Source organism: Mauremys reevesii, linkage group 6, assembly GCF_016161935.1.
Source record: "Mauremys reevesii isolate NIE-2019 linkage group 6, ASM1616193v1, whole genome shotgun sequence".
NCBI classification, from domain to species: domain Eukaryota; kingdom Metazoa; phylum Chordata; order Testudines; family Geoemydidae; genus Mauremys; species Mauremys reevesii.
The window spans coordinates 84,423,521-84,450,499 of NC_052628.1; the positions used below are offsets into that span (position 1 = coordinate 84,423,521).

Consider the following 26,979-nt stretch of genomic DNA (forward strand, 5'->3'; position numbering starts at 1 on the left):
AATGCAGAGCCCCCACCACCACCGGTGGCCAGGACCCAGCAGTGTGAGTGCCACTGAAAAAAAAAAAATCAGCTCGCGTGCTGCCTTTGGCACGCATGCCATAGGTTGCCTACCCCTGGTCTAGGACTTGAAAAATGAGATTTAGAATTGAAATGTTTAAACCACTTTAATTACATAAGCCACTGTCACTTCAACTAGAAGTGCAATTGATCCTCTTTAGAAGTGTAACCTTGAGAGCTATACAGGTCTGTCACATCTTACGCGCATTTAACATGCGCAAATTCAGCTTTACGTGGTCTGCAAAAACAAAAACAAAAAAAGAGAAAAAACAATTTAAATACTGTTCCTGTAGTGCAGGTGATTCCGCCCACCATTACACTCAATGTAATTTTGACTATACGCGGTTTTCTCTTTACGCGCTGACCACGGAACGGAACCCCAGCGTAAGATGAGCCAGACCTGTACTCTACACATCAAAAGTAGAGGAGAGAAAGGGTCTGTAGCAAACAGACATGCACATTGCTAGTCTTACCACATTTCAGGACTGTTACCTTGTTACTGCCGCAGCTGAAGGCTGCATTTTAAAACAAAGCACTCCACTCTGCCCCGCCCCTCCCCCCCCCCTTTTTTTTTAAATGCCATTGAGTCTTCTAGTATTGCAGTGGAAACAGCCTTCGCTCAACATCTATATCATGTACTTGGTTGCTCCAGCTTCCCTTCCTTATCTGCCTTCCCCCTCCTCACCACCAACCCTGGAGCAACCGAAGCAGTGTTTAATTCTATGAGATACAAGAGGGGCAAGTAGCCAGAGAGAACTGAGAAATCACCATGACGGCATTAAGGTTATAACCAAGATGGCCTTAAAGTGAAGCATATTAGATTTATAATGTAATTATACACTAATTTAAAACATTGTTATTCACTGGAATACTCTGAAATCTCACCAGACAAATTAGCTTCCATTTCCAGTAGGCACTGATTTATGTAAAAAGCTCTATTCAGTCATTGCATTGGAACATCTAACTGTCTTCTTCGCCAGCTGAATTATTCTCTTGCAGTTTTAAAAAATAAAATTAAACAAAAGACAAACAAAAACAAAGGGCTAATTTACACGCAGTTTTTGTACCAATTTAACAATATTGGCTTAGAAACCAATATAATATCACAGTACAGCCTGCTAGTGCAGATTCAATTATACCAGTATACAGGTGCTTGTATTGATATACCCAAATAAACTCTACTGATATAAGCACCTTCATACCAGTATAACTGAATTCATACTTGGGGTTGCACTGATTTACCAATATAGTTAATTTTTTTTACAAAAACTGTGTAGATCACATCTTAACTTCTCTAAATTCTTTGCCACATTCCATATTCATGCTACCAGCCTCTTCCACTGGAGGACCCAGTGCTGGACAATGTACCTTATAAGCTCTTAACTTCCAGTCTTGTAGCAATTATTAGGCAATAAAGTCCACAATTTGTGGATTGTTTAATTGGTAACTGACCAAGATTAAGACCTTGTCTGTATTTGGGATTTGCCCCAATTCAGCAACTGGGTAGCTGCACTAATGCAAATCCCATGTGTAGATAAAAAACCCTCTGATCTTCACTGGTGTAAATTCTGGCTTTCCTTGTCTACATTTGGGATTTGAACTGGTGCAGCTACTCTCTCTCTCACATTTTTATATGGCCCTTGTTACTCTAGTACCTTAGCACTTCACAGTCTTTAATAGGTCTATCATCACAACATCCCGATAGATAGGGAAGTGTTATGATCCCTATTGTACAGATGGGGAACTTAGGGCTTGGCTACACTTGTGAGTTACACCACAATAAAGGAGCCCCGTGGGCTCTAGCTCACTCCCCGTCCACACTGGCAAGGCACGTGGAGCGCTCTGTCTCCGCTATCAGTACAGCACTGTAGGTACTCCACCTCGGTGAGAGGAATAACATTTGCTGTGCCTTGGCTACAATGCACGGGTGTCAGTGTGAATGAGGTGTTGGGTTACTGCGCTCTGATCGGCCTCCAGAAACTTCCCATAATCCCCTTAAGTCAAGTGGCCACTCTTGGCATTGTTTTGAACTTCTCTAGGAATGCGGAAATGCCCTTTCAAAACTCCATTTCTGACAGCAGGCATGCAAGCCATTAGTGTGGAATGCTGTGTGTGAGAGAGAAAGAGGCAGGGGGACGGGAGGTCTGCTGCTGTCTGAACTTACAAGACAGCATGCTGACATGCTCTCAGCCCCCCAAAACCTCACTCTCTCCCCTCCCACATACACACAACACACTCCATCACACTCCACCCCACCCCCACTTTAAAAGCATGTTGCAATCACTTGCATGCTGGGATACCTGCCCATAATGCACCGCTCCCAATGCCGCTGCAAGTGCCGCAAATGTGGCCACGCCAATGCGCAAGCAGCTGTCAGTGTGGACAGACTGCAGCGCTTTCCCTACTGCACTCTCGGAAGGCGGGTTTAACTCACAGCTCTCTACATCTGCAAGTGTAGCCATGCCCTTAGATTAAAAAAGTTAGAAACTAAGTCTTGGAGGCTAGTTGTTAGCACCCTTATTACTGAACTCTCCTTCCTCTACATTGGTGACTGGCCATCAGTTACTGGAATCAGGGCAGAATCCCAGTGCAGACAAAGCTTCAACTGGTGAAATTGTTCTGAGGTAGATTCAAAAAGTAAAAAATACTGGCCGATTAGGTTAGGCCACATGCCTAGATCCCAGAGATAGTAAACTAAAGGACTTGTAAATAACAGGCTATTTTTGAAGCAGTGGCACAGAGAAAGAGGAGGCATGTCCATTTCTTCTCTTCAATAAAGTTATCAGTGACTGAATAGGGGCACCTAGGGATAAGCCAAGGGGAATGGCCATACCGTGTCCTCACTGCTGCAGGGGACAGGATGGAAGGAGGAGTGGCCACATGGATCCATTCTTTACTCTCACAGGAATCTCCTCTAACCCATGGGCTGGGAGACAAGATCCTTCTTAAACCACTGGATATGTAAATCAACAACAACATGTCAAATTTGATTTTGAATTGAAAATATCCTTTCTAACAAAATACAAATTCAGACCTCATCCTCAGAGTTATTCTGAGAGAACACAAACCATGCACTCTGGCTGAGGCTATGTCTACAGTGCTGCAGTTGTGCTGCTGTAGAGCCATATTGTAGACGCTTTCTACATTGATAAGTGTTTTTCCATTAATGTAGTAAATACAAGTCTCCAAGTGGTGGTATCTAGGTCAGAAGAACTCTTTTGTTGACCTCGCAGTGTCTACACCAGAGGTTAGGTCAGCTTAACTACATCACACAGGGGGTGAATTTCTCACATCCCTGAGCAATTTAGGTACATCAGTTTAAATCTTAAGTGTAGATCAGGTCTGAGAACGCAGGTAGTCTGTGTTGCATTTAACTCCACAAGAATCCTGATATCACTGGGCCACAACCTCTTATCCATGGCTGGTTGCCAGGATGTGAGAGTGCAGGCAGACAGCTGAAGAAAATCAGACATGGTCTTTATAAATAAAGCGTCAGAGAGACTACATTTAGCAACTGAAACCCAATCAAATAGGGACATGCAGCATTATTCAAGGCTGCCAGGAGAAGCTGGGAACCCTGGGGGCATGTGTTATATACAGTAAACACTTTTTTTGCTGATCATATTTGTTAGCTCTGTCCATTTGGCACTGTCATGAGATCAAGCTTTTTCATCAAACAGAAGCATTGTATTCCAGCTCAGCCAACTATCAACATGACACAATAGGTAAAGCTTTGACACTTGCAATTATCAGCTACAGGTAACAAACTCTGCAAATGTCTACAGTTAAGACATATACTTGAAGATGCACTTGTACATTTATCCCTATTGCTATATTTCTTTGTCCTTTTAAATTTAACATATTTAGAAAACAGAGTCCAGCTGCTACAAATATTTGCTATGGTTTTGGGAACAACATGCAGAAATCTAGATTGGTTATATTGTAGCTGGGATCTGATGATTTTTTTTTAAAGCTGCTTTTTTACTGTTGTCAAACTTAATTCTAAGAGAATTTCAATACATGTTAGAACCTATTTCAGGAGTAAAACAAGGAAACTACTGGAACCCTTCAATATCTGAAAATACCCCTGGTTAAGCAAAAGAGAGCAAGTTTCTCTGAGTGGATAATACATCTCCAGCAAGGGGAGGATTGTCTTGTGGCTAAATCACAGGACTAGGAATCAGAAGATGTGGGTTCTCTTTGAGAAACATGAGATTCTCAGACATTTTTGTTGCCAGAAACCTTCACAGTCTATTCACACACTGCTGCCCTGTTTATCCCAGCTCTGCAGAAAACTGTCTTCAGTTAGTATTGTTTGTTCTATGCTACTGCTGTTGTCTATCAACCCATTCATTTCAGTGAGCCGTTAAAGCCAACGCCTAGTTGGAAGCATTTAAATGCTGACACTATTAGTCAAATGTAATAGTGTTAGGATTTGAAGAAAAAAATTGAAGTGGAGGCACATTTCAGAACATTGGGTTTAGAAATATGCCTTGGTGCAATCCCACTGAAGCCCTGGGCTGTGTTATATTTTCCATTGATTTCCCTGAGGATAGCCATGGCCAGAGAGCCAGCAATGGACTCCCCGGTGTGGGTTTATAATGCAATCTAGACATGTCTGTGGGACCTAGGCTTGTGGACTCAGTGCTTACAAGCCTGCACTTGTAAACATAGACCCAGGTTTACAATACAGGGTATATGATTACTGGGGTTTCAAAGCTGCGCTAACACATCCATACTGCACTATCCTAAGGTCCAGGTCTAGTGTGCTTGCTGATCCGAGTCAGACTAAGGGCTAGTCTACACTGGCTATGTTAAAGCGCTGCCACGGCAGTGCTTTAACGTGGCTTGTGTGGTCACTTAAAACAAACAAACAAACCAAACAAACAAAAAACCCACCTCCATGAGAGGCATAGCTCCCAGCGCTGGTGCACTGTTTACATTGGCGCTTTAAATCACTGAAACTTGCTGCGCTCAGAAACTGCTGTAAATTGCCAGTGTAGACAAGCCCTGATGTGTGTGTGGTTGGAAGTGGGGCTTGGGCTCAAACCTGAGTCAGAACCTTGTTTAGTGTACAGTGTAGACATGCCAGAGGCCATAGCTAAAACAGAACCACAGGATCTCCATGCATATAATTCTGGCCTCCCACAGAGCCCCAAGAATTTGCCAGATTTCAGGGCAAGATCCATAGCATTTTCCACAGGATGGGGACAACTCCTGCCCCCTTACCAGATAATGAACGGGATCTGCACAAGGCACATCTACTTTGGGAAAATTTTCTAACTGGTTTCAAAACTTGTTCAGCTAAACCAATTAAACCCATAATGGTTACCTGTTTTAAGAAAGCCTGGTTTCAGTAAAAAGAGATCAGGCTACCTTAAACCATATGTATGTTATAGTCCTGTAGAGAGGCCCAGGGCGGTTTCCTCCCTCCAAGACCCCCTGCTATAGGACTTCTCCCAGAGAAGGGGATGATCTGGGCCAAATTTAGCAAAGTTTTGTTTCACATTTCTTTTGAGGCAAGAGTGTTTCCTGAAACTCTTGCTGCTAGCTCTGCCCATTCAGTACCATTTGTCAAAATGATTAATAAACATAATGAGTGAGAGAACAGGCTCAAACTAGATGGAGTTCATGAAAAGTCAAGTCTATGCAATATTAAGTGAAGCTAAACCTAAATGTTCTTGTCAGCTCCTTTGCAGCTCACCACTGGAACAGTTTATCACTTGAACAGAAGGCTCCTTGGTGGAGATAAAATACCCACTCAATTACTCATTCAGCTATGTGCTGGTGTGGGGAAGAATGCACTGAGCAGGCCTAATCCTAGCCCAGGGCAGGATTGTTTGTGTCTCACTGATTCAGAGTTAAACTGAAATGAACTGTCAGCTCATGCCCTGGAAAAAGAGAAGTCAGTTTACCTCATACTAAAACAGAGATCCTGGTTGCTCTGTGTCACGTTTTTAAAAAAACCTAACTCCAGGATGAACACAAACATGCTCCATTCGCCTTGCGCACCTAGTTTAGAGTCATTCTATCAACATTTTGCCCTTTTGATTCTTTGGTTTCCTGTTTTGTTCCTGCCTTGACTGTTTCCTTTGCCTTCTAACCTGCCATCTCAACATAAGAGAGAGAGTTGCTAAAACGAAAATACAGCAGAAATGTTAAATGAAAGGAAATAGGCCACTTTACAAACTAGACTTTACATAAAATTTAAACTAGCAGAAGAGAGGAAGTTAGATTTTACCTAAAAAAATGCCATTAACGTGATACTTTTAAAAGAACCTAGGACCCTGCTGTGTGACCTTCAGGGAATAGCTTTACATCTGTGTGCCTGTTCCTCCTCCTCCCATTGTCTGGCTTGTCTGTTTTGATAGCAGACTCCAATGCAGTTACTCTCTTCCGTTTGTACAGTGCCTAGCATAATGGGGACCTGACCTCAGCTGAGACAAATGCTAAATTATAACTCCCACTAAAATGCTTAAGAGTTGTCTGTCTGCACCTCAGGGAACAATCAGGGCTTCTTTTGAAATACAGTGCTACAGCTCATGGGAAGTGTGGTCTATAAACACAACTCAAGAGGCAGGAACCAAAGGTTCCCTCAGGCATTGGCTACTCTAGAAAATTAGATCAGCTTGACTATGTTGGTGAGGGGTGTGAAAAATCTGCACCCCCTAAGCAGTGTAGTTAAGCCTACCTAAATCCCTGTGTAGACAGCACTAGGTGGACAGAAGTATTCTTCAGTCAGTCTACTTAGCTACTGCTCTTGGGAAGGTGGATCACCTATGCCAATAGGAGAATTCCTCCCAACAGCACAGGTAGCACCTCCACTGAAGCACTGCAGCCACACAACTGTGCCACTGTACCATTTTAAGTGTAGACAAGCCCTGATTTTCTGTAGGATCAAGGGGAAATCACTTGACTTCTCTGATTCAGTTTGCCCTTTTTAGCTATGTTGCCTGTTGTTATGAGCTCTAATTAACGTATACAAATTGTTTTCAAGATGCAAAGAACAATAGAGAGCAAATTATCAATAGATTATCTCCTGCAAAATTAGTAGCACTATCATATCCATAGCTTGGAAGACTTACCACCTGTTCCGAGAGCACCTCTCAACCAACATTGTGCACTTGAGTTAGTAGAGCAGTTTGTGATGTTACTTTAGCACAGTCTGAAACAATTCAACATAGGAACAGCAGGAATGCATAAAGGGAACTCAAACAGGACCCGTAGTTATAACAACTGCATTTCTGTAATAAATTTTGGTAGAACTATTTACCTGTGCGTCCCAGGAGTTATTCCAATGCAGTATCATTCTAAAAGCTATCCCCATTGAAAGGCTTTTTTCCCCCCCATTTCAGAAATGCCTTATCACTAAGGCAAAGATTTAAAGAGTTCATCATCTAGCTGTGTCAATTTGCTTTCAATCTTGTGACTAAAACTGACAGAATATGAATTCACACCAGGGAGTGAAGCAGCTGCATTTAGAAATCTGCCTTGTGTAATTTAACAATCATTCATGACTCAGCAGCACCTGACCTGTCATTCTGAGGCCACCTGCATTACATTTAGCTTATGGACTTTAAACAACAAACACAGCCCAGGGAAGTTCTAGGATTAATGACCAGCTGCAAGGAGAAGAGCTAATGCCCCATTTCAGCATTAATTACCCAGAGAAGGCCTCAGGCTGTGGTAATTATCAGTGTTCAGAGCCACTGTGTTTATTCAAAAATGTTTTATTTGTTCCACTACCCCTCCATTTGAAAACACACAGTATGAATGTTAAAACCACAACATACACAAAAGACTTTCTCTACTGCTCCTTAGACAGTCACTCCAGCCACCATGATACATAAAACAACAACAACAATCATAATGGCTCCAAAGCTCACTGTGTGGAACCACTCTTACCACAGCGGGACTTTGTGTAAGAGAACACAGTGAACCAGCCTCCTCACTGGAAATAGCATAGAAATCTAGTGATGGAGATCCCCAAGACATACAGTTCATTTCAGATAAGCTTCTGGAAGCCTAGAAGCTTATCTGAATTAGCCATAAGGAAAAAGAACTACCCACCAACAGAGCTGGGGACCCACCCCTCCCACATAACTCTCCTCCCACAAATAGGCCCAGAGATAGACCTTCCTTCCAACACCCATTCCCCCAATCAGTCTTACCTAGAGATATCTTCTAAGAAGGGGGGAGGAGAGGGAGCTCTCCCTCTTCATCTCTCATGGCCAATAGATTAACACTCACCAACATTTGTGACCACTACTTCCCAGTTCAGAATGGTGTGTGGAGCAGAGGGCAGCTGTAAGTCCTGTGTAGCTAATCCTCACAATACTCGGTGGTGTTCTTAAAGGCCCAGCTCCTGCAGCCATTTAATTAATTAAGAATCTGTTTTCATTTTTTTTTTAAAGCAGGTTTCTAGACTTCATAGCTGCCAGGAAAAGCTTGAAAATATGAATCCCAAACGCTCAAAACCAGCAAAGCAAATGAGAAGAACCCAGTGTTTGTTATTTTTTATAATCTACTTTTAAGCCAGGCTCATGATTTTTTAGGGCGTGACTTTTGAGGGCTGGCAATACTGTTAAAGCACTCATTCCCCACACACTCTACATAGTTACCAAGGAAACAAAGGTTTATGACCCTTAGAAAAGTTAGAGATCTTTTTTCACCCTATTTGATACAGAAAGAACAAATAAAAGATAGTCACTATTACTATGAAAAAAAGTTTCAAATGGCTTCTACTGGCATTTCTGAACTCATGTGATGTGGTACACCAATCAGTGAGCCAGAGGAAATACCGTGTGATTTCCATCATTTGACCAATCCCAGACTGAAAGTGAAATTTTAATACTCCAGGAAAAGATTGAAAATATTTACCATCACACAGTAACATTTTTGGTCACATTTGACAGAAATAAATGTGCATGAAAACTGGTTCATGGACACTGCTCAATCTAAAGAAAAGGCAAGTATCAAGCATCTTCTGGTTTAGGAAGCTATTTTGCCTAAACTCGGCTTATCACACACCACAAGCCTCAGTCTGCAGTTTTGAGAACATTGTGTAGCTAATCTACTTCCCTTGTTAGCTATTTCCTAAATAAATCCCTGCTGAAGAGGAGAGGATAAAACATTTATTTTTGAGTGACCAAAGATTTCCCCACACAGGCTAAGGGGCCACATTCAGACTTTACTGAAGCTTAGTGTAATTGAAGGAAAAACTGGAACAGTGTGGCTCTCTGGTGCACTTCATACACATTTGATAGTCTCCTTTTATAAGTATGAGAGCAAATCTTACTTTAGGCCATGGAAGACTCTCACAGCAGGGAAACCAGTGTAGTTCTGCTGAGCCATGAGCTGGGCTTACAGGGACTTTGGCAGTGGGGTTGAGAAGAATGGGCAGGAATAGTAGATCCACTATTTTGCTCATCTACTGGCTATTCACCACCACAAAGCAGTTATTCATACACTGCAGGGTTTACTACAGCCCTGAGTTTGCACAGAGCAGCTCGCTACTGCCAGGCTGCAGATAAGGACTCCTTATCACTAGTGCCCGAAGCGAATTTCCTAGGCTATGCCCTGGTCCAGAATTGGTGCATGGCACACATCTCATGAACCCTACTAGATACACCTGGAGCTTGTTCTCTTCCAAGGAGGCAGGAGGACAGAACAAAAAAATAAGGGCATGTCCCTACATGAGCGATTAATGTATTCACTGAAAAACAAAATTGGCTGTGTAAAAGAAAGCTAGGCCCTAGTTTCCAAAATCTATTCAGATCAGTCTCTCCACCTGCAGCATTACATTAGCCCCCTGTTTGGAGAGGACTTTTGCAAACTTCATATTCAGGCCTTTAAGCAAATCTTTCCACTCACATTCATTCATATTACCATTCATTCATTAATTGCAACCAACTAAGAAATATGTGGTGCAGGTCTCACCTATAACTGCTTGCTTTAATTGTGTGTAATGCTGTCCTTTCATCGAGGTATTTTAGGTACCCCAAGTTGCTTCTTGCAAAAGCAGTAAGTGCCAATGCCTTAAAACAGCTTGTAGCATGCATTGCTATTCCCCAGAAAGGGAGAGAATGAGTGAGGGACATTAAGTTCAATTTTTATTCAGGGATGAAAAGGTCCATAGTGAGCTTTCAGGCTGTTCAAGGCATCAGTAAAGTGCAGTGGTAACCAGGAAGTAAAATGTAAGCATAGTGACATGATTACTACAGCTGGTTTGATCTGTTAATATCCAGAAATCACCATAAGTATTAATATTTACAAATATGATCATCAGTGTTATACTTAATATAAATATGCATAATAAGGATGAATAACTATGAATTTATTATGGGGACAGTTACTAAATTATTGGAAACAGCAAACAATGTTACTTATATCCTCAAGCAGGAGTATTGCCACCGTCCTTTTCTAATGCGATTACACAACTACCATCTTCTGATTTGCTGTGTGTCTCTGTCTCAGGCCATGTTTGCTTGAGACTCCCTCAATCCATTTATTCACTAGAAAATAATTAATAAGGAAACATTTTACTTATGCGAACCACTGGTTAATTACTCACTAGAAAACTGTGCAACATCAAAAAGGGCTTTTGTAAGACAACTTGTCCCAAATCAGGGTTTAGAGGTTAAGGTTCATGACAAAACTGGATAGCAAGTATTTTGTCATGATAGCACTTGGGTTTCCTTGGAATGCTTTGAAAGACAAATTTCAGAGTAGCAGCCGTGTTAGTCTATATCTGCAAAAAGAACAGGAGTACTTGTGGCACCTTAAAGACTAACAAATTTATTTTAGCATGAGCTTTCGTGAGCTGCAGCTCACTTCTTCGGATGCATAGAATGGAACACACAGACAGGAGATATTTATACATACAGAGAACATGAAAAGGTGGAAGTATGCATACCAACAGGAAGAGTCTAATCAATTGAGATGAGCTATCATCAGCAGGAGGAAAAAAAACTTTTTGAAGTGATAATAAAGATGACACCCTCTATGGGCCATCTTTATTATCACTTCAAAAAGTTTTTTTTCCTCCTGCTGATGATAGCTCATCTCAATTGATTGGCCTCTTACAGTTGGTATGGCTACTTCCACCTTTTCATGTTCTCTGTATGTATAAATATCTCCTGTCTGTGTGTTCCATTCTATGCATCCGAAGAAGTGAGCTGCAGCTCACGAAAGCTCATGCTAAAATAAATTTGTTAGTCTTTAAAGTGCCACAAGTACTCCTGTTCTTTTTGAAAGACAAAGTTCAGTGACCACCTAATTTCATCCAGGAGGGGGAAAATAAGCTTGTTTATCAGTTTGTCAATGTCAAGTGATGAACTGGTCAGCATTAGCAAAGAAAGAGCACTAAACTCAGTTCATAAAAGTAAGAATTGGTCACACTGTATTTAGCATGCACAGAAAGGATGAGCAAACATGGACTGCATTTATTTTTAAAGAGAGAGGGAATAGTTAGGATTTTTAGATACATTGGTTATTGGAGTTTTGAAAGGCTGCTTCATGCATGAGAATGGAAGCACTAAATTGTTTTTATGATCTTGCCTATCCACAGAACATATACAATAGGTCATGTGATCACTAGCCACCAAAAAAAAAAAAAAAAAATAGTCATTCACAGAGTAGATCACAGAAAGTGGTATTCTTGGGAGATCTTTAGAATAAAGGTCCTACCTACACAGTAACTACCAGAATTCTGAGAAGCCAGGTGCAATATAAATTATCCTCCAATTAAAATTAAAACAGTTCATTCTGGCAACATAGATGGAACTGAGCCAAGAATGCATTCCTGAAACATTGCACATTGCCCTTCTGCAAGGCTGTGGCATGATTCAGGCCTGTCTACATTTTATGGCCAAACCATATATTTAAGTGGTATAATTGTGTCTCTAGCACTCTGGTTGCAACTGTGGAGACAGGACCTGGACAAGATATTTTGCTTGTGGACTACAGGACTCTCTAGTTGAAGAAACTTTACCATTACTTAAAAATAATACAACACATAACAAATACAACAAATCAACTCTCATTAGCAATATGGAGCTACAAAAAAATGTTGACTAACACTGAAATATTTCAAAATGTGTCTTGTGACTAAAGCTTTTAGTTACACATAAACAAGAAACGCATCAGGAGGGTTTTTTTTGCATAAAATACTTGTTTGCTCAATCCAGCAGGGGACAAGTGATGAGACTGAACAGTTCCCACACAAGAGATCATAGTTAACACTTTAAACGAGTGCTTACGAAGAGTCTTTTCATTGGCTTTATAAATTATAGGGATTGTAAGGGAATCATATTATGGGATTTAACACACTTAGGGCACACCTACACTTAGGCCATGTCTACACTAGTGAGCTTACAGTAGCACAGCTATACTGATGCAGCTGCGCTGCAGTAAAATTGCTCATGTAGCCACTGTATGCTGACAAGAGAGAGCTCTCCTGTCAACATAATAAAACCACATACTCAAGCAGCGGTAGCTATGTTGGCGCGAGAAGCTCTCCTGCTAACATAGCGCTGTCCACACCAGCGCTTCTGTCGATGTAACGTTTGTCGCTCAGGGGATGTTTTTTCACACCCCTGAGCGACATAAGTTACGCCAACAGAAGTGGTAACGTACACAAGTCCTTAAAACGCTGCATCAGCGCAGTGGTGTAGCACTGTAATGAAGATGGTCTAAGGTTGAAGCCAGGGGTCGTCAACCTTTCAGAAGTGATGTGCTGAGTCTTCATTTATTCACGCTAATTTTTAAGGTTTTGCGTGCCAGTAATACATGTTAACGTTTTTATAAGGTCTCTTTCTATTCTATAATATATAACTAAACTATTGTTGTATGTAAAGTAAATAAGGTTTTTAAAATGTTTAAGAAGCTTCATTTAAAACTAAATTAAAATGCAGAGCCCCCCCTGGACCGGTGGCCAGGACCTGGGCAGTGTGAGTGCTACTGAAAATCAGCTTGCGTGCCGCCTGCAGCACGCATGCCATAGGTTGCCTACCCCTGGTCTAAGCCTACAGGTGAGACCTCTGCCGGCAGATTAGTTAATCCACCTCCATGAGAGGTGGTAGCTATGTCAGTGGGAGAAGCTGTCCCGCCGACATAGTGTTGTGTACATGTGGGGGGTTAGGTTGGTATAACTACATTGCTCAGGGGTATGGATTTTTCTCGCCCCCTGAGCGATGTAGTTACACTGATATAGGTCTATAATATAGACCAGATCTTACTGATGTTTAGCAGCTGTATAACTGTTATTAAATCTCTATCAGCATGTTTAAATACAAATTACACATACGTGATATAGTTTAAATGCTAAAATTAAGACACACTGCTGAAGTCGTTATTGGACATGTTTATTTCAATGGTTAGAATTATGCACTTGGCTGGCCATATTCCTGACACGGTGGTATTCCATCCATATATAAGGATGTCTCACTGGATTAGAGAGTGCAATTTTAAATGTATAAAAACCTGGATTATCAATTCTGAGCACCTTTTCTTCCTCCTCTCCCCTCCTCCTCCCCACACTCACTCTCTCTTCTGAAGAAATGGTTTCCTTCCTTCTGACCAGAGTGAAATCTTGGTTTTGAAACTTGTCTGTTTATATTAATCCTGGTGTTTCTGCTCAACAAACCTCTTCCTCTCCCACAACATTTTACAGCAATTCAAGTCCCAGTTGCCTTTGTGGTGGGCTCCCAGTGCACTGAATCAAGGCATATCCTCTCCCTTCAGTTGTAAATCCAGATTGTCTCCCAACTTCTGTGTTGCATGATCTGGTACACTCTCAGACTGGGAAGACTCTAGACATAATTAAACTCACAGCATTGCCAGCTTCAACTGTACAGAAATTATGTCAGCCCCCATTCCCCAAAAAACTATTAAGACTGTGTTAAAACTTTTGGAATTTTCAAAAAGTTAGGGGGCCTTTTTGTCTTCTGGGTTTTGAGCCTGTAGGGCTCACATTTTCTACAACTGAAAGGGCCAGCCATTCAGGTTTTTTTAAATGAAAGCTGAGATTCTCACATAATCATATGACTCCTGGTGCTAGCACTTAACCAACAAATATCATGAGATGTGATAAAAAAAAAATCACAAGAGCTGGCACCACTGTTAAAGAGGCTTACGCAAATAGGTTGGCCTCCCTTTTCTCACAAAGCGACAAACTGCCATCTCCAAAGGGAAATCACCTGGAAGGGAGCTCAGTAATTTCACCAGACTGAGGTGGGGAGGGTCCTTTCTGACTGGCATAAACAGGATGTTCAGTCTCCAGAACCAGCTGATTTTGAGAAATCCACTGGAGATTAGGGACATCTGTACAAAGGTCCTGTGCAATGACTCTGTGAGACTCGGTCCATTCCCAGCTCTGGGCCAGCATGGCCTACTGGAGGTGTTGGCAGTAGGGTTACCCATATTTCAAGTTCCCAAATAGAAGACACTGCTGGGGAGAGGGGTGGTACAGTTTCTTTCTACTACCACCCTTACTTCTGAGCTGCTGGTGGTGGCGGCGCTGCCTTCAGAGCTGGGTGCCCGGCCCGCAACCACCACTCTCCGGCTGCCCAGCTCTGAAGGCAGTGCCATTGCCAGCAGCAGCAAAGAAGGGGGGCAAACCAGTAAATATGCCTGCTGCTATTGGGGCATGCCAGGAATTGCAGTTCTATCAGAATCGATGTTGGAAAAAGGATGAGCAAGGAAAAATCACAGACGTTTGTTCATATTTCAAAAATCTTCATGGGTGGAGAGCAGAGGACCAAAAAAAAGAGGTCAAGTCTGGGAAAACTCGTATGTGTGGTAATCCTAGCTGGCAGAAGCTCCAACCTCCTCTTCAGCTTCGTAGGTAGTATCTTGATCTTCACTTTAATTTTGAAATCTTTCTCCCTCCTGAGTTTGAAAACAGAGACCACCACCATCTCCTAATAGAATGGAATTTTCCTCAAATAAAGGCTTTTGTTTGAGATCTTTACTTGTATCATAATTTGTTTCTGATGTTTCTTCTCCCCCTCTCCCCAAAAAAGAATTATTTCTTACAAAGCAGCTGATTTATTAAATATGACCAAGATCTTCTTTTTAATCTGTTTCAATAGTTTATTTAAAAAAAGGCCTTTGGACTGATATTGTTCCTGGCTTTTCTCCTAGAAAATTATTTTAGTAAATCTGAATTGAAGCAATTCACCTGTTTAAGTGTGGGACAGTCAAAGAGGTGTCTAGCAATACTAGAGAAAGAAGTATGTACTATCAAATAGTACATACTTCTTTCTTATATGTACCACACATACAAGTTTTCCCAGACTTGACCTCTTTTTTTTGGTCCTCTGCTCTCCACCCATGAAGATTTTTGAAATATGAACAAACGTCTGTGATTTTTCCTTGCTCATCCTTTTTCCAACATCGATTCTGATAGAACTGCAATTCCTGCAATTTAAGACCCCCACTCCCAATCCCCCCAGGAAATAAAAATGAACTGTTAATATGTTAAGACTGATTTTGTCTAGAGAGTCAAGAAATTCAGAGTTGAGGGTTCCCAACAGCAACTTTATCTCTGCTCCATTATGTGTGGGCTTCTTTCATTAGAGATCTGAGCACTGTGACATATTAGTTGGTAAACAAAGGAATTTGTACTTGTTTATGGACTTTATCTAAAGCTTAGTCTTCTCAGCAAGCATATTTAGCTATTAGTAAGGTTAAGATTGTCACAGTTATGTTTAGTAAGTGTTACGGACAGGTCACAGGAACTAAACAAAAATTCACAGGAGCTGTGACCTGTCTCAGACTTTTCCTTAAAAAAACTGGGGGGAGAGGGCTTGCGGGAGCTTACCCTGCCTAGTGCAAAATGCAACTGCACTAAAGGTTTGAACCAGTAGACAGAGAGCCCCTGTAGACAAGAAAAAGAACTAAATTTTCCATTATATACATTTTACAATTATTAACCTCAGCTGCTTTGCAGCAGTCTAGATTTTACTTTTAATTATACGAGATCCAGGCAACACACCTGAAATGTGTCACCAACACTGCAAACCACAATACATACTAGTGACATCACTTATGTCAGCAATACAGAACTAACTTGAAGAGAAAGGGGAAGCCCTAATCGGAGAAGCATTAAGATTTCACATTTTGTTTCCAATACAATTATTCCATTAAGAACCAAAAGGTTCTTGGTTTTTCCTATTACTAGAAAGCATACTGATCTTTATCTCTCAGCCACTGAGAACCTCAATGCACATCCAGCTCTCAACCAGCTTATATTTTCATGTTGTAAATTTTGAAGCTTGGATATGGAAATGTATCTAAAGTTTTGTCAAAATGGTATCTTTTATTGAATAATTTTTTAATATATTTGAGTCCTAGAACTCAAAATTAAGTTTAAAAGTTAAAAGGTATATTTTTATTATATACTACATAGTAAGCCATTTCCCTGTTTCATAGAATTGGAAGGGACCTTGAGAGGTCATCTAGTCCAGTCCACTGCACTCAAGGCAGGACTAAGTATTATCTAGACCATCCCTGGCAGGTGTTTGTCCAACCTGTTCTTAAAAATCCCCAATGATGGAGATTCCACAAAATCCCTAGGCAATTTATTCCAGTGCTTAACCACTCTGACAGTAGGAAGTTTTTCCTAATGTCTAACCTAAACTGCTCTTGCTGCAATTTAAGCCCATTGCTTCTTGTCCTATCCTCAGAGGTTAAGAACAATTTTTCTCCCTCCTCCTTGAAACCTTTTACGTGCTTGAAAACGGTTATCATATCCCCCGTCAGTCCTCTTCTCCAGACTAAACTAACTCAGTTTTTTCAATCTTCTCTCATAGGTCACGTTTTCTAGACTCTTAATCATTTTTGTTGCTCTTCTCTGGACTTTCTGCAAATTTGTCCACATTTTTCCTGAAATGTGGCACCCAGAACGGAACGCACTACTCTAGTTGAGGCTTAGTCAGTGCAGAGTAGATCGGAATTTTGCCACAAGGAAGCAGCAAACTCACATACATCCTCCACGTGTTAGAATGTAAACATGTATCAGAGATTCCTAACTATTGCATTCTCTGAAAAATGGATTTTAGGACAGCAGAAATCTTGTTGATATTTCACCCCAGCACAAACCTATACCAGGATTTAAATGCAAATTAGTATGACCCATAATGAGAATTCAGTCACCAGAAAGGATGATCTTGTGGTTATCGCAAGTATTGAGGAAATCTACATTCTACTCGCACTCCTGCTATATTTCTTGTGTAAGCTTGGCAAGTCACTCTCTGTGCTCAAGTTCTCATCTATAAAATGTAAGATACTTCCTTACTTTATATGGGCAGCAAGGATAAAGCCCTGCGTGGTTGGGAAGTGCTACAGTAAGTGCCACTGAAAAGCCTAAAAACTCCAAAGAAAAACATTTTGGAGAAGGATGGTTTATTATTTCAACAGCTGTGTCCTTTCAGTTAAGGTGCAAGAGCACCAAGGGGTTTTCAGCAAACTCAGGGAAGATCAGATTCGACAATCTCGATGTGAGTAAAGAAATTGAAGTTCGTTTTTAAAGCCTTTCAGGGACTTTAACATACCACAAGAAGCATAACACACAAAAAACAAAGGGCGGGGACAAGGGGAAAGGCATAAGTCCAGATTTTTAAGAGCTCCTTCATGGGTCACTTAAATTACAGCAGCAGAACAGGATGCTGCTTGCATACATAAGTGAATCCAAAACTATTTTGGCACTACAATATCAAAAACATTTAGTGATAGGTACAATAAGCCTAATTATTTGTTCCTCTTGGATCATATGACTGATATGCCATATTAATTGTTCAATATGTCTGAGTGTAATGAAAACTCCTGCATGACTCTCAAACAGAAATTCAGAGTCCCACACGAAATACCAAGTTTTGGTCACTCCCACTACATCAGGTGTACTTCAAACAGATACAGTATTTTTTTAATTATATTCCTGTCCTGTGTACCATACTGTACTCCATTTGAATAATTGCTACATTTTAGTGGATGATGAAAGTGATGGGTACATGGTTTGGTTAAGATTGTCATCAATTTATATACATAAATGAAACAAAAAGTCACCTTTACACATTGGAATTGGTGTGTTTATTTAAAAAGTAAACCTTTGTGCACATTACAGTTAAAAAAGGAAATTCAAAAAAGAATCCAATCAATCAAGCAGTCTGCAAGCCAGCAATATTACAAGCTTGTTTACATACTAACATTTACATTAATTTAAACAAGTGGCTTGTCACCAGCATGTAAAACTCGCAAGTCGGATCTTGGAAGATACAACTCTTACCACATGTATTAACATGGGTTTGTCAATCAGTTTAAAACCACTCTTGCAATGAAACACTTAGTCCCCCCTCAGTAAGTTATACTAGCGGATAGCTAGCTGCTGTAGCTATTCCACAGTGGTTCTTCCTGTCTTTAGCCATGTAGATATATCCTTTGTCACCCCACTTCTCACCCCAGCTGGAAAACAAAACAAAAAACTATGGTTAGCCTTAACAGTAAGGCAAGAGAGTTTAACACTGAGATCTACATTTGTCCCACGGATTAGAATGGCAATTTCCACCTTTGTGAAAAAGCCCAAGTAACAAACTGTCTCCATTGGTAAGATGCATGATATGCTAAGGATATCCAGAGTGCAGACTAGAACCTTGTAATGCAACCCTTTGACTCTCTTTCCAGTAGCAATGTGGCTGGAGTGGATATGGGTGGGCAGCACTGCCCCAGGACAGAACTAGCAAGGCAACACTTCTGATTCTGTGGTGGAGTGTGTAACTGACTTCACCAACTGACCTCCCAGAAAGTAATACACCAAAAGACTGCAGACAACTATGGGGAGGGTACTCTGACGGAGGACGCAGAAGACCAGCCACCAAGATTTTGCGATCTCGCTGTCTTTCACCTGTCAGATTTTTGCCTCCTGTCCTAGGACAAGAGGCCAGTCCTCAGTCCTTTTACATCTGCACGAAATATGAAACCTTCTGAGTGTGTCTCCTCCACACTTAAGGGCATCCCAACTTTATGCTAGTTTTCAGTCCCAGTTTAGATCATGATCTAAACAGTCCAAAATGCATTAGAATGAACTTGCTGCTTAAAGCCAAGTTTAAGAATCCAAAAGGTATAACTTCTTTCCCCTATGTAAGAACTGAGACACTGTTTTATAAAGGGGGTTATGGAGTTTTGCCAAATTTGCAGGACTTCCCCCACCCTGCATCATAGCACCTTTCACACTGATTCACTTGAATATGTAATCAAACCATTTGTAACCCCAACTTTATAAACCATGGACTGAGGTTGAAGAGTGTTGTATAAAAAGAAAAAAACCCAGAAGTTTTGCACCTGTTCTTAACAATCCAGTACTTCTTCCCATCTTCGTCTGCTCCCTCAAAGCCATAGCCTACAACCAGAACGCCATGATCCAGGTCCTCACTGCTACACTCTGGCTCATAATAGATACCTAGAAAATACAAGTTCAAATAAGGACTCAAGACTTAAAAAAACAAACAAACAAAAAAACCACACACACACACAAAAAAAACGCATTTCTAGACCACTTTCTGTCTTTAGATCTTAATGGTGTGTTTTACAATCAGCCAAACATCTCTTCTGCAAGGTATTTCAGTGTTATTCCCCATTTCACAGAAGAGGGGACCAAAGGACAGGTTACATTACTTGCCCAAGATCACAAAGGAAATCTGCATAAGAGATGGAGACTGACCCCAGAGCACCTGAATTCCAGATCAAACTTTTTTGCATCAGTAATTAAGTACAGACGGCAACATTAGATACAGTACATGAAGTCATCTCAAAAACTGAGAGCAAATCACTACCTGATTCATAAAACTGAAATGATGAATGGCCTGCATCAATAGCCACAGAGACTGGACCCACAGACGCCACTGCTTTCATGAGTGCTTTTTCACGTCCTTTTGGGATGTCCACAAAGCCAGTATCATTAGCAGCATTGTACTCTGACTTATACATACAGTCTTCATCATCCTTGACAAAAAAAGGAAATTTGAGTTACTACATATTTCTCTAGTTTACATTAGCAGAGAGATACAGGTATTGCCAGCTACTCTGTGCTTAGTTTATCTAGCTGGGTATGTTGAAACTGTCTGCCAACCAATCCCGGTACATTTCTTTAACAAAAAACAACTAAGCAATGCAAGTCTTAAGTAGGTAAGAATAAGAGACTGAAAGAGACCCAGTTGTCTCATGCAGATCTTTTGACCAAGATTCATTCAGAGAAACACCATGAAAAACCCACTCAGCTAATTTATAAGTAGCCAGAATTAACTACAGAGTGTTGGCTGTCAAAATTGATTTGAAAATATGAGCATTAGATGTCTCTTATTTTCCTCAAGCAGTTAACATATAATACTTGTAGACTTACACATTTTGCACCTACTCTTCAACAAGGTATCAATTTTTGTGCCTACAATAACTGTCAGAATAAAGCATGAACCGCCAGGATAAGCATGATGAATTGTGGGCACAAAACTTTACCTTATGAAATGAATGGCCAGTATGAAAGTCAGGTCATAGAATCATAGAATGTCAGGGTTGGAAGGGACCTCAGGAGGTCATCTAGTCCACAACCCCCTGCTCAATGCAGGACCAATCCCCAGATTTTTGCCCCAGATCCCTACATGTCCCCCTCAAGGATTGAACTCACAACCCTGAGTTTAGCAAGCCAATGCTCAAACCACTGAGCTATAGTGAACAGCTGAAGAGGGCTCCTGCATTACTTACATGGCAAGACTCAAGTTAACATTTGGTTTGCAACATCACGATCACCAAATGCACAGTAAGGAACGCAGGCCCCTGAACCTTTTTGGGGGGGTAAAGTTTTCTTATTTTGTAAAGAATAAAGCAGGTGTGTGAGAAACTTCACAAGACCCATTAGCGATAACGCTTTTGAAGGAACAAGTGTTTTAAGAGACACATTTGACAAATTAGGAATTGAGGAGGAGATGTGGAAAAAAAGTTTTAATCTAATTGAAAAAGGGTCATGTAGTTCATTCATTCTCTACTTTGTGTAGATGAGACCAAAAATTGGAGACATGTTTAACAAGCAAAGGAGTTTATGATTCAAGTGAAACTGTAAGCATAAAATCTTCTTCCTAAATTAAAAACCCAATATGCATTCTACATATGATCCAATATTCCAGAATCCCAGGTTGTGGCTGGCAGCAAGAAGTCTCCTTGCTCCCATTTTTCTTTTTATGTAGTGCTCACAAGCTATGCACCTAACATCTACAATTGGCTAGGCAATTTAAAGCTATTTCTGAAGTTTGCCAGACATCTCTGAATGCCTTTGACTTCTAGACTGGATTACTATAGTGCTCTCTACATGGGGATACTGTTGCAGACCACTTGGAATGCAGATATTGCCCCTTTACCAGTATTAACTGCAAGGAAATGTACTGCATCAGATCTTCTGCAAATGAAATGGACCCAGAAGAGTCAGCTCTGATATAAAAGCTACCTTGTTTGGGTCCTGGTTATGTGACAGACTGCTTCTGTCATGCATATCGTTGTGGCATCTGAGATTAACTGGAGTTAACATTTCTGGTGATATAAGTGATAGCAGAGCATCATCAGTGGAAGGCCCTTTGCTTTGCTAGTCACTTCTTAAAACTGTTCTGCTGAGCCTTTGGTTTTTGCCTAAATCTTTGAGGTCACTTTTCTTATACTTCTGACTGATTTTGGGACTGGTGGGCAGGTATCTAGTTTGCTTGGGGGATAACTATGAAGGGAAGAACAGATCTGTTCTAAAGGCTGTCAATATATTTTCTTCCCCAAATTTCATCCTGTACATTTAACTTGTGTTTCTATACTTAAGACACACTGTACAGATAAAACAACAGATTAGCCTGGAGCTAGTTACATTTACCTTTGCAATGTACGGGTAGGATTCCTCTGAATCAATTCCTCCATTGTCCTGTACATACTGGAAAGCTTGATCCATGAGACCGCCATTGCATCCTTGATTTCCTTCAGGACGAGAGCAGTCTACAAGGTTTTGTTCACTTAGTGAGACAAGCTTGCCAGTTTTTCTGAAGTGCTGCCCTTCAAGAGCACCAGTTGTGCTAAATGCCCAACAAGATCCACACTGACCCTGAAGTTGAAAAGGAAAAATTGCTCATTAGCACAGGCAATGTACTAGTCCATGTTACCACAGCAGTCTAAATGTTATGAGTATACCATTATCCAAGTCACACTTCATTCATGCTCATTACAGACTTCAGTCTTTGTGACAATACCAAAATTCTTCCAGTGCTCATAACATACAGACATGCACATTCTATTTGTTGATACACACAAGAAAACATACCTGGTCTTTAACTGGAGTTACATATCCCTTTTCCCTCCAGTCTACAGATTTTGGTGCCTCCAGGAAGTTGGGTTCAAGGAACTGCGATCCTCTGTACTTCCTTTCTGATTTTTTATATTGGAACCCATTCATCAGCTGCTTAAACTCTTCATTAGTCTGAAGGAAGAAAAATAAGTGTGCTTGTCTTCTGTTATATATCACTACAAACAAAACAAGTTTTGTGGCTTTCCTTATACATACCATGTCACCGAATTGATTCATTCCCATTCTGTAGCTATGTTTTCCCATTGTGTGATCCAGATTATGTAGTTCAATCATTTTCAAGTTTTTCTCCCATACCATTCTCCTCCAGCCTTCTTCCCTCTAAAGGACAGAGAACAAGTGATATGGATAATGGAATTTGGCCTCTCTCCGTGAGTAAAAGAACAAATGAAAACAGTAATATACCAATTTTTAAGCTTTTTCTTGTCCAAAGTAATCTGGAAGGTGCAGATTGCTCGCAACAGTCTGAATAACTGAAGCTATGTCTACACAAGCGAGCTTACAGCAGCACAGCTGTACCAATGCAGCTGTGCCGCTGTAAGATCACTTGTATAGCTAGCTGCTCTATGCCAACAGGAGAGCTCTCCCGTTGACATAATTATACTACCTCCAATGAGTGGCGGTAGCTATGTCAGCGGGAGAGAGTCTCCCACCGACATAGTGCTGGCCACACTGGCCTTTCTGTCAGTGTAACTTAGGTAGCTCAGAGGGCTGTTTTTTTTCACACCCCTGAGCGATATAAGTTATACTGACAAAAGTGCTAGTGCAGACATAGTTTACGTGTTCTTCTTTTACTTATTATGCTGTCTTTCATACAAGGATGGCAAAGTTCTTAACATTAACACCTGTTAGGCTATGTCCACATTGAAATAAAAAACCCGTAGCAATGAGTCTCAGAGGCTGGGTCAATTGACTTGGCCTGCAGAGCTAAAAATTGCAGTGTAGACATTCACGCTTGGGCTGGAACCCAGATACTGAGACCCACTCTCAGTGCTTAATTTGTGCCACGGCTTGCCAAGGCTGAGCCCCAGCACCTCTGGACTTGGTGCATCAGTTATGAACGTAAAAAAAATGGCTTGATCCCCAGCACCTCTCTTTCATTACAAATTAAGCACTTTCCACTCTCCTTGCAAGATTTCAGCCCCAGCCTGAATGTCTACACTGCAATCTTTAGCACCACAAGCCTGAATTAGCTGGCCTGGGCTGTCGTGGGTCTTTTATTGTAGTGTAGAAGTACCACCCTCAGATAAGTAAACACCTCCATTTTACAGACAGGGAAAACAGAGTAACTTTCCCACGGTTAGAGAGCTAATGGCAGAGCTGGGAATAGTTACTCAGTTCCAAATGCTAACTTTTAGGTTACATTTTAGTGTCCCTACTATTTGCTGTACTAAGCAAATGTCTATACTGTGGGGTCTGCCTCTGCAAAATACTCACCTCATGGTAGGTCTTAGTGTGCCATGACTTCCACAGGTTCCAGTGGTTATCCAAAACAGGATCTATTCTTGGAGCAGCAAATGATATTCCCAAGCACAGGGAAAATATGCCCAGATATATATTCATGATGGAAAGTCTACCAAAAGTTAACAAGACCAGTTAAGCCATTTCTCACATGTAAGATTCTGTTTATCAGAAGTTTCTATGTAGAAAGTTTGCTTAGTAACATACAGAGACAAATGGGGGGAGGAGGGGACATCACTCAAAACGACCTATTTGGAGGGTATATCACAAAGCTGAAGCCATTATCAGTTATGTAAGAAGAGAGAACCACTTCTTCCTTAACCCATGGCATGTGAAAAAGAACTGACTTCTCTTCTTATAATGGGGCACTAGAGATGTATGAACTCATGGAGAGGTGCCTAGACTTGGTCCACCAATCCTAAATGCTGCAGGACATTTTCACACATAAAAATTCTATTAAATTGCAGGTCCACTTCACAGCACTTTCAATTAGTTCTGCCCTTCCCTCTTTGTCTTTCTCCCCCAAATCCAATCAATAGGGTGTTAACTGACAAACACTGCATTTCAATAGGATGCCCATCCTTTATCTGCAAGAGAAAAGGATTCACACCACATTGTAATTTGGTTTCCCCATTATGTTTTCCACACCAGTTCTTTTAAGTACATGTAACAGTGACTGCACTCTTTATAGGGAGCTTTGTATGGTACTGCAGGATAGTGGGAAGAGAAGAACATTTTCGGAAAGTAAATAGAAAGCTTCTGCCTCTGGGAAGCCGGTCTGCACAGTTGACTCAGAGTCTTTTCCTGGAATCATTTCCGCTCTCCTCACAGAAACTAGTTACGAAATCATAAGACTGTGGAATGTGAGCTGAGGCCAGGGTGAGGGTCCCTTCCTAAGGGCCACCCCCGTGCGCCCATCTCCCCCACCCCATGCCTCTTACTCGCCTAGAGGCTCCGCAGGGGCCAGACTCTCTCGTTCTCGGGGCGGGGGGCGATTTTCAGGAGGCAGCCGCCCTAGCAGCTGGGAAGGGCGGCCCCACTGATCCATCACGTGAGACCACTCACATGAGCGCTGACCCGGGAGACCGGTCCCAAACCCAACGCAGGGGAGGGAAGGATTCTGCTCGGGAAGGCCACTTCTGTGTAAACATGTCCGGGGCGGCGCCGCTGGGGCCTGTCGGGGAGAGGGCAATAGGGAGCCCCAGGCCCGCAGCTGCAGAGCTGCATCGTGCTCCGGGCTCAGCCAAACAAGCTCTGCCAGAGCCCACAGCGGCTTCCAGGGACAGCGCGGGGAGCAGAAATCACAGCGCCCGGCTCCTAGGCGGCCTGCGGTGCTGGAGGATGAATAAGCCAGGCAGTGCCGGGAAGAGCGGGTCCCAATTACAGTCACCGCGGGGCGTTACCGAGCCAAGACAGGGGCCTTGCGATGGGCATGAGCCGAACACTGCAGCTAGCCAGTGCCCAGGCACCTCCAGTGCCCGCCGTCCCAGTCGGCACGAAGGGGCCCAGACACCCCTAGATCCGGCCCCCTCCCCGACACCGCCTAGGGGGCCCAGCCACCCCTAGATCCCCGTCCCCTCCCCGACACCGCCTAGGGGGCCCAGACACCCCTAGATCCCCGGCCCCCTCCCCAGCCTAGGGGGCCCAGACACCCCTAGATCCCCGGCCCCCTCCCCAGCCCGGGGGGCCCAGACACCCCTAGATCCCCGGCCCCCCGACACCCCCAGCCCGGGGATCTCCTGATCAGCTCGCTCCCTAGCCCCAGGCGGGATGTGGCAGGCAAGTCCCGCTCGCTCTCCCTGGCCCATCAGTCAGGGGCAGGCAGCTCCTCTCCCCTCACAACTGGCCCAAGCGATCCCCCGCCCCGCCAGGCGCGGGCAGCGCCAGGGACCCCGCCGCAGCGCGCAAACAACCCAGAGCCTCTGCCGCCCCCGCCCGCAGGAGGCTGGGATGGTGCTTCGGACTCACCCGCAGCCCCCCGCCCCGGACAGCCCAGGGCCATGCACCCCGGCAGGACTAGCGGGGCGTTCGAGCCTCCCAGCCGGCTGCAAAGCGGCCCCCTGCGGGACTCCCGCATACCCGGGGCTGGCGGCTCTCACCTGAGCGGGACCCTGCCAAGTTCTCCCCGCCTGGGCATTAGCATCAGCAGCACTGGCCCCTGCGCCCGGGCCCCGGCTATAGTCAGCCCAGCTGCGCCCGCCCCGGCGCTCCCATTGGTTGCGACAGGGTTGGGCCGGGCTACGGCTGGGGAGGCCCCTGCAAGGTTGAGGACTCCCGGTCCCGTGGGGCGCTGTGTCACGCGTGCCCAGTGCGGCCCTCCGCTTGCAGAGCGAGGCGGCGGGACCGCGCAAGTGTTGCGGATTGAGGGCGGGGGGGATCTGGGCAAGGACCCAACCCAGCTTTCCTGCTGCTGACTGAGCGGCTTTGCAACGTGGATTCGGGGGGGAGGGGGAGCGGGCCGCGCACCCGGCATCCCGTGACACTGAGTGACCGCCTGGACCCTCACAAGCGCGGCTCCTGGCAGAAACTTCGTAGCCACGCGCTGGGCGGTGCACACCTGCCAGGAGTTTTGCTTCGATTGTTTCAGGCTGTCAAACACAAGAGCTCACTGCAAGGGCCTTCGTGATCATTATTGACCCCACAGTCGTATGACTCCACTGAAAGAGGCAAAGTTTGCTTAGGACGCACGTATAATTTATTAGACCTGGACTCTGGAGTGGACTGTGAGGAGTACAAAGAGGAAGCCCCGTTAGCAGAAATAGAGACTAATGAAATAAAAAAATAAAGTGGCAGCTAGTACTTGCTGGAAAGACCATAACTCTACACTCATCTACGTTATAAATTAGGGCAAGCTTTTCAAATACACACACGTCCCCAACCTTTTTCATCTGGTGGACGTGACGACGGGCCATGGAGGACTGTGGCGGCAGATGAGCATCCACCGAAATGTCGCCGAGAAGCGGCAACATCAATAGGTGTCGCTGCAGAAATGGGGCTGACAAACAGGGTCATCCAGAGGCGCTGCTGCCGAAATGCAAAAATCGGTGGCATTTCAGCTGTGATGCCTCTGGATGATGC

General features: G+C 43.0%; 2 protein-coding genes across 4 annotated transcripts in view; both read right to left on the minus strand.

Annotated features, from left to right (window-relative positions):
- The window catches only part of LOC120407914 (aminopeptidase O (putative)), a 416,076-nt gene extending 407,469 nt beyond the window's left edge, over nt 1–8,607 (minus strand). Inside the window, exon 1 of one of the 3 annotated variants that reach the window (XM_039544252.1) lies at nt 8,310–8,607. The gene's annotated coding sequence lies outside the window, so the exon portion shown is untranslated. Of the gene's footprint in view, nt 1–7,332; nt 7,403–8,230; nt 8,266–8,309 lie in introns of those variants that run through there. The other 2 variants (XM_039544253.1, XM_039544249.1) reach the window with 2 other exon arrangements.
- A 9,519-nt stretch (nt 8,608–18,126) lies between these two features.
- CTSL (cathepsin L) lies at nt 18,127–26,147 on the minus strand. Its single transcript, XM_039545551.1, has 8 exons — nt 26,001–26,147; nt 23,878–24,013; nt 22,639–22,761; nt 22,399–22,554; nt 21,958–22,182; nt 19,889–20,057; nt 19,398–19,515; nt 18,127–18,521 (listed from the first exon to the last, which is right to left on the minus strand). Exons 1-8 carry the CDS (start codon nt 26,042–26,044, stop codon nt 18,422–18,424), a joined length of 1,071 nt encoding a protein of 356 aa, XP_039401485.1. The 5' UTR covers nt 26,045–26,147; the 3' UTR covers nt 18,127–18,421.
- Between the last annotated feature and the right edge of the window lie 832 nt (nt 26,148–26,979).

Bases quoted from the DNA above. Each gene is read 5' to 3' on its own strand.
- CTSL (XM_039545551.1), bottom strand. From the start codon at position 26,044: ATGCTAATGCCCAGGCGGGGAGAACTTGGCAGGGTCCCGCTCAG. The intron at 24,014-26,000 runs GTGAGAGCCGCC...AACTTTTGGTAG, and splicing joins CTTGGCAGGGTCCCGCTCAG to ACTTTCCATCATGAATATAT. The intron at 18,522-19,397 runs GTGCAAAACTTC...TTTGTTTTCCAG, and splicing joins TACTGGATTGTTAAGAACAG to CTGGGGTGAGAAGTGGGGTG.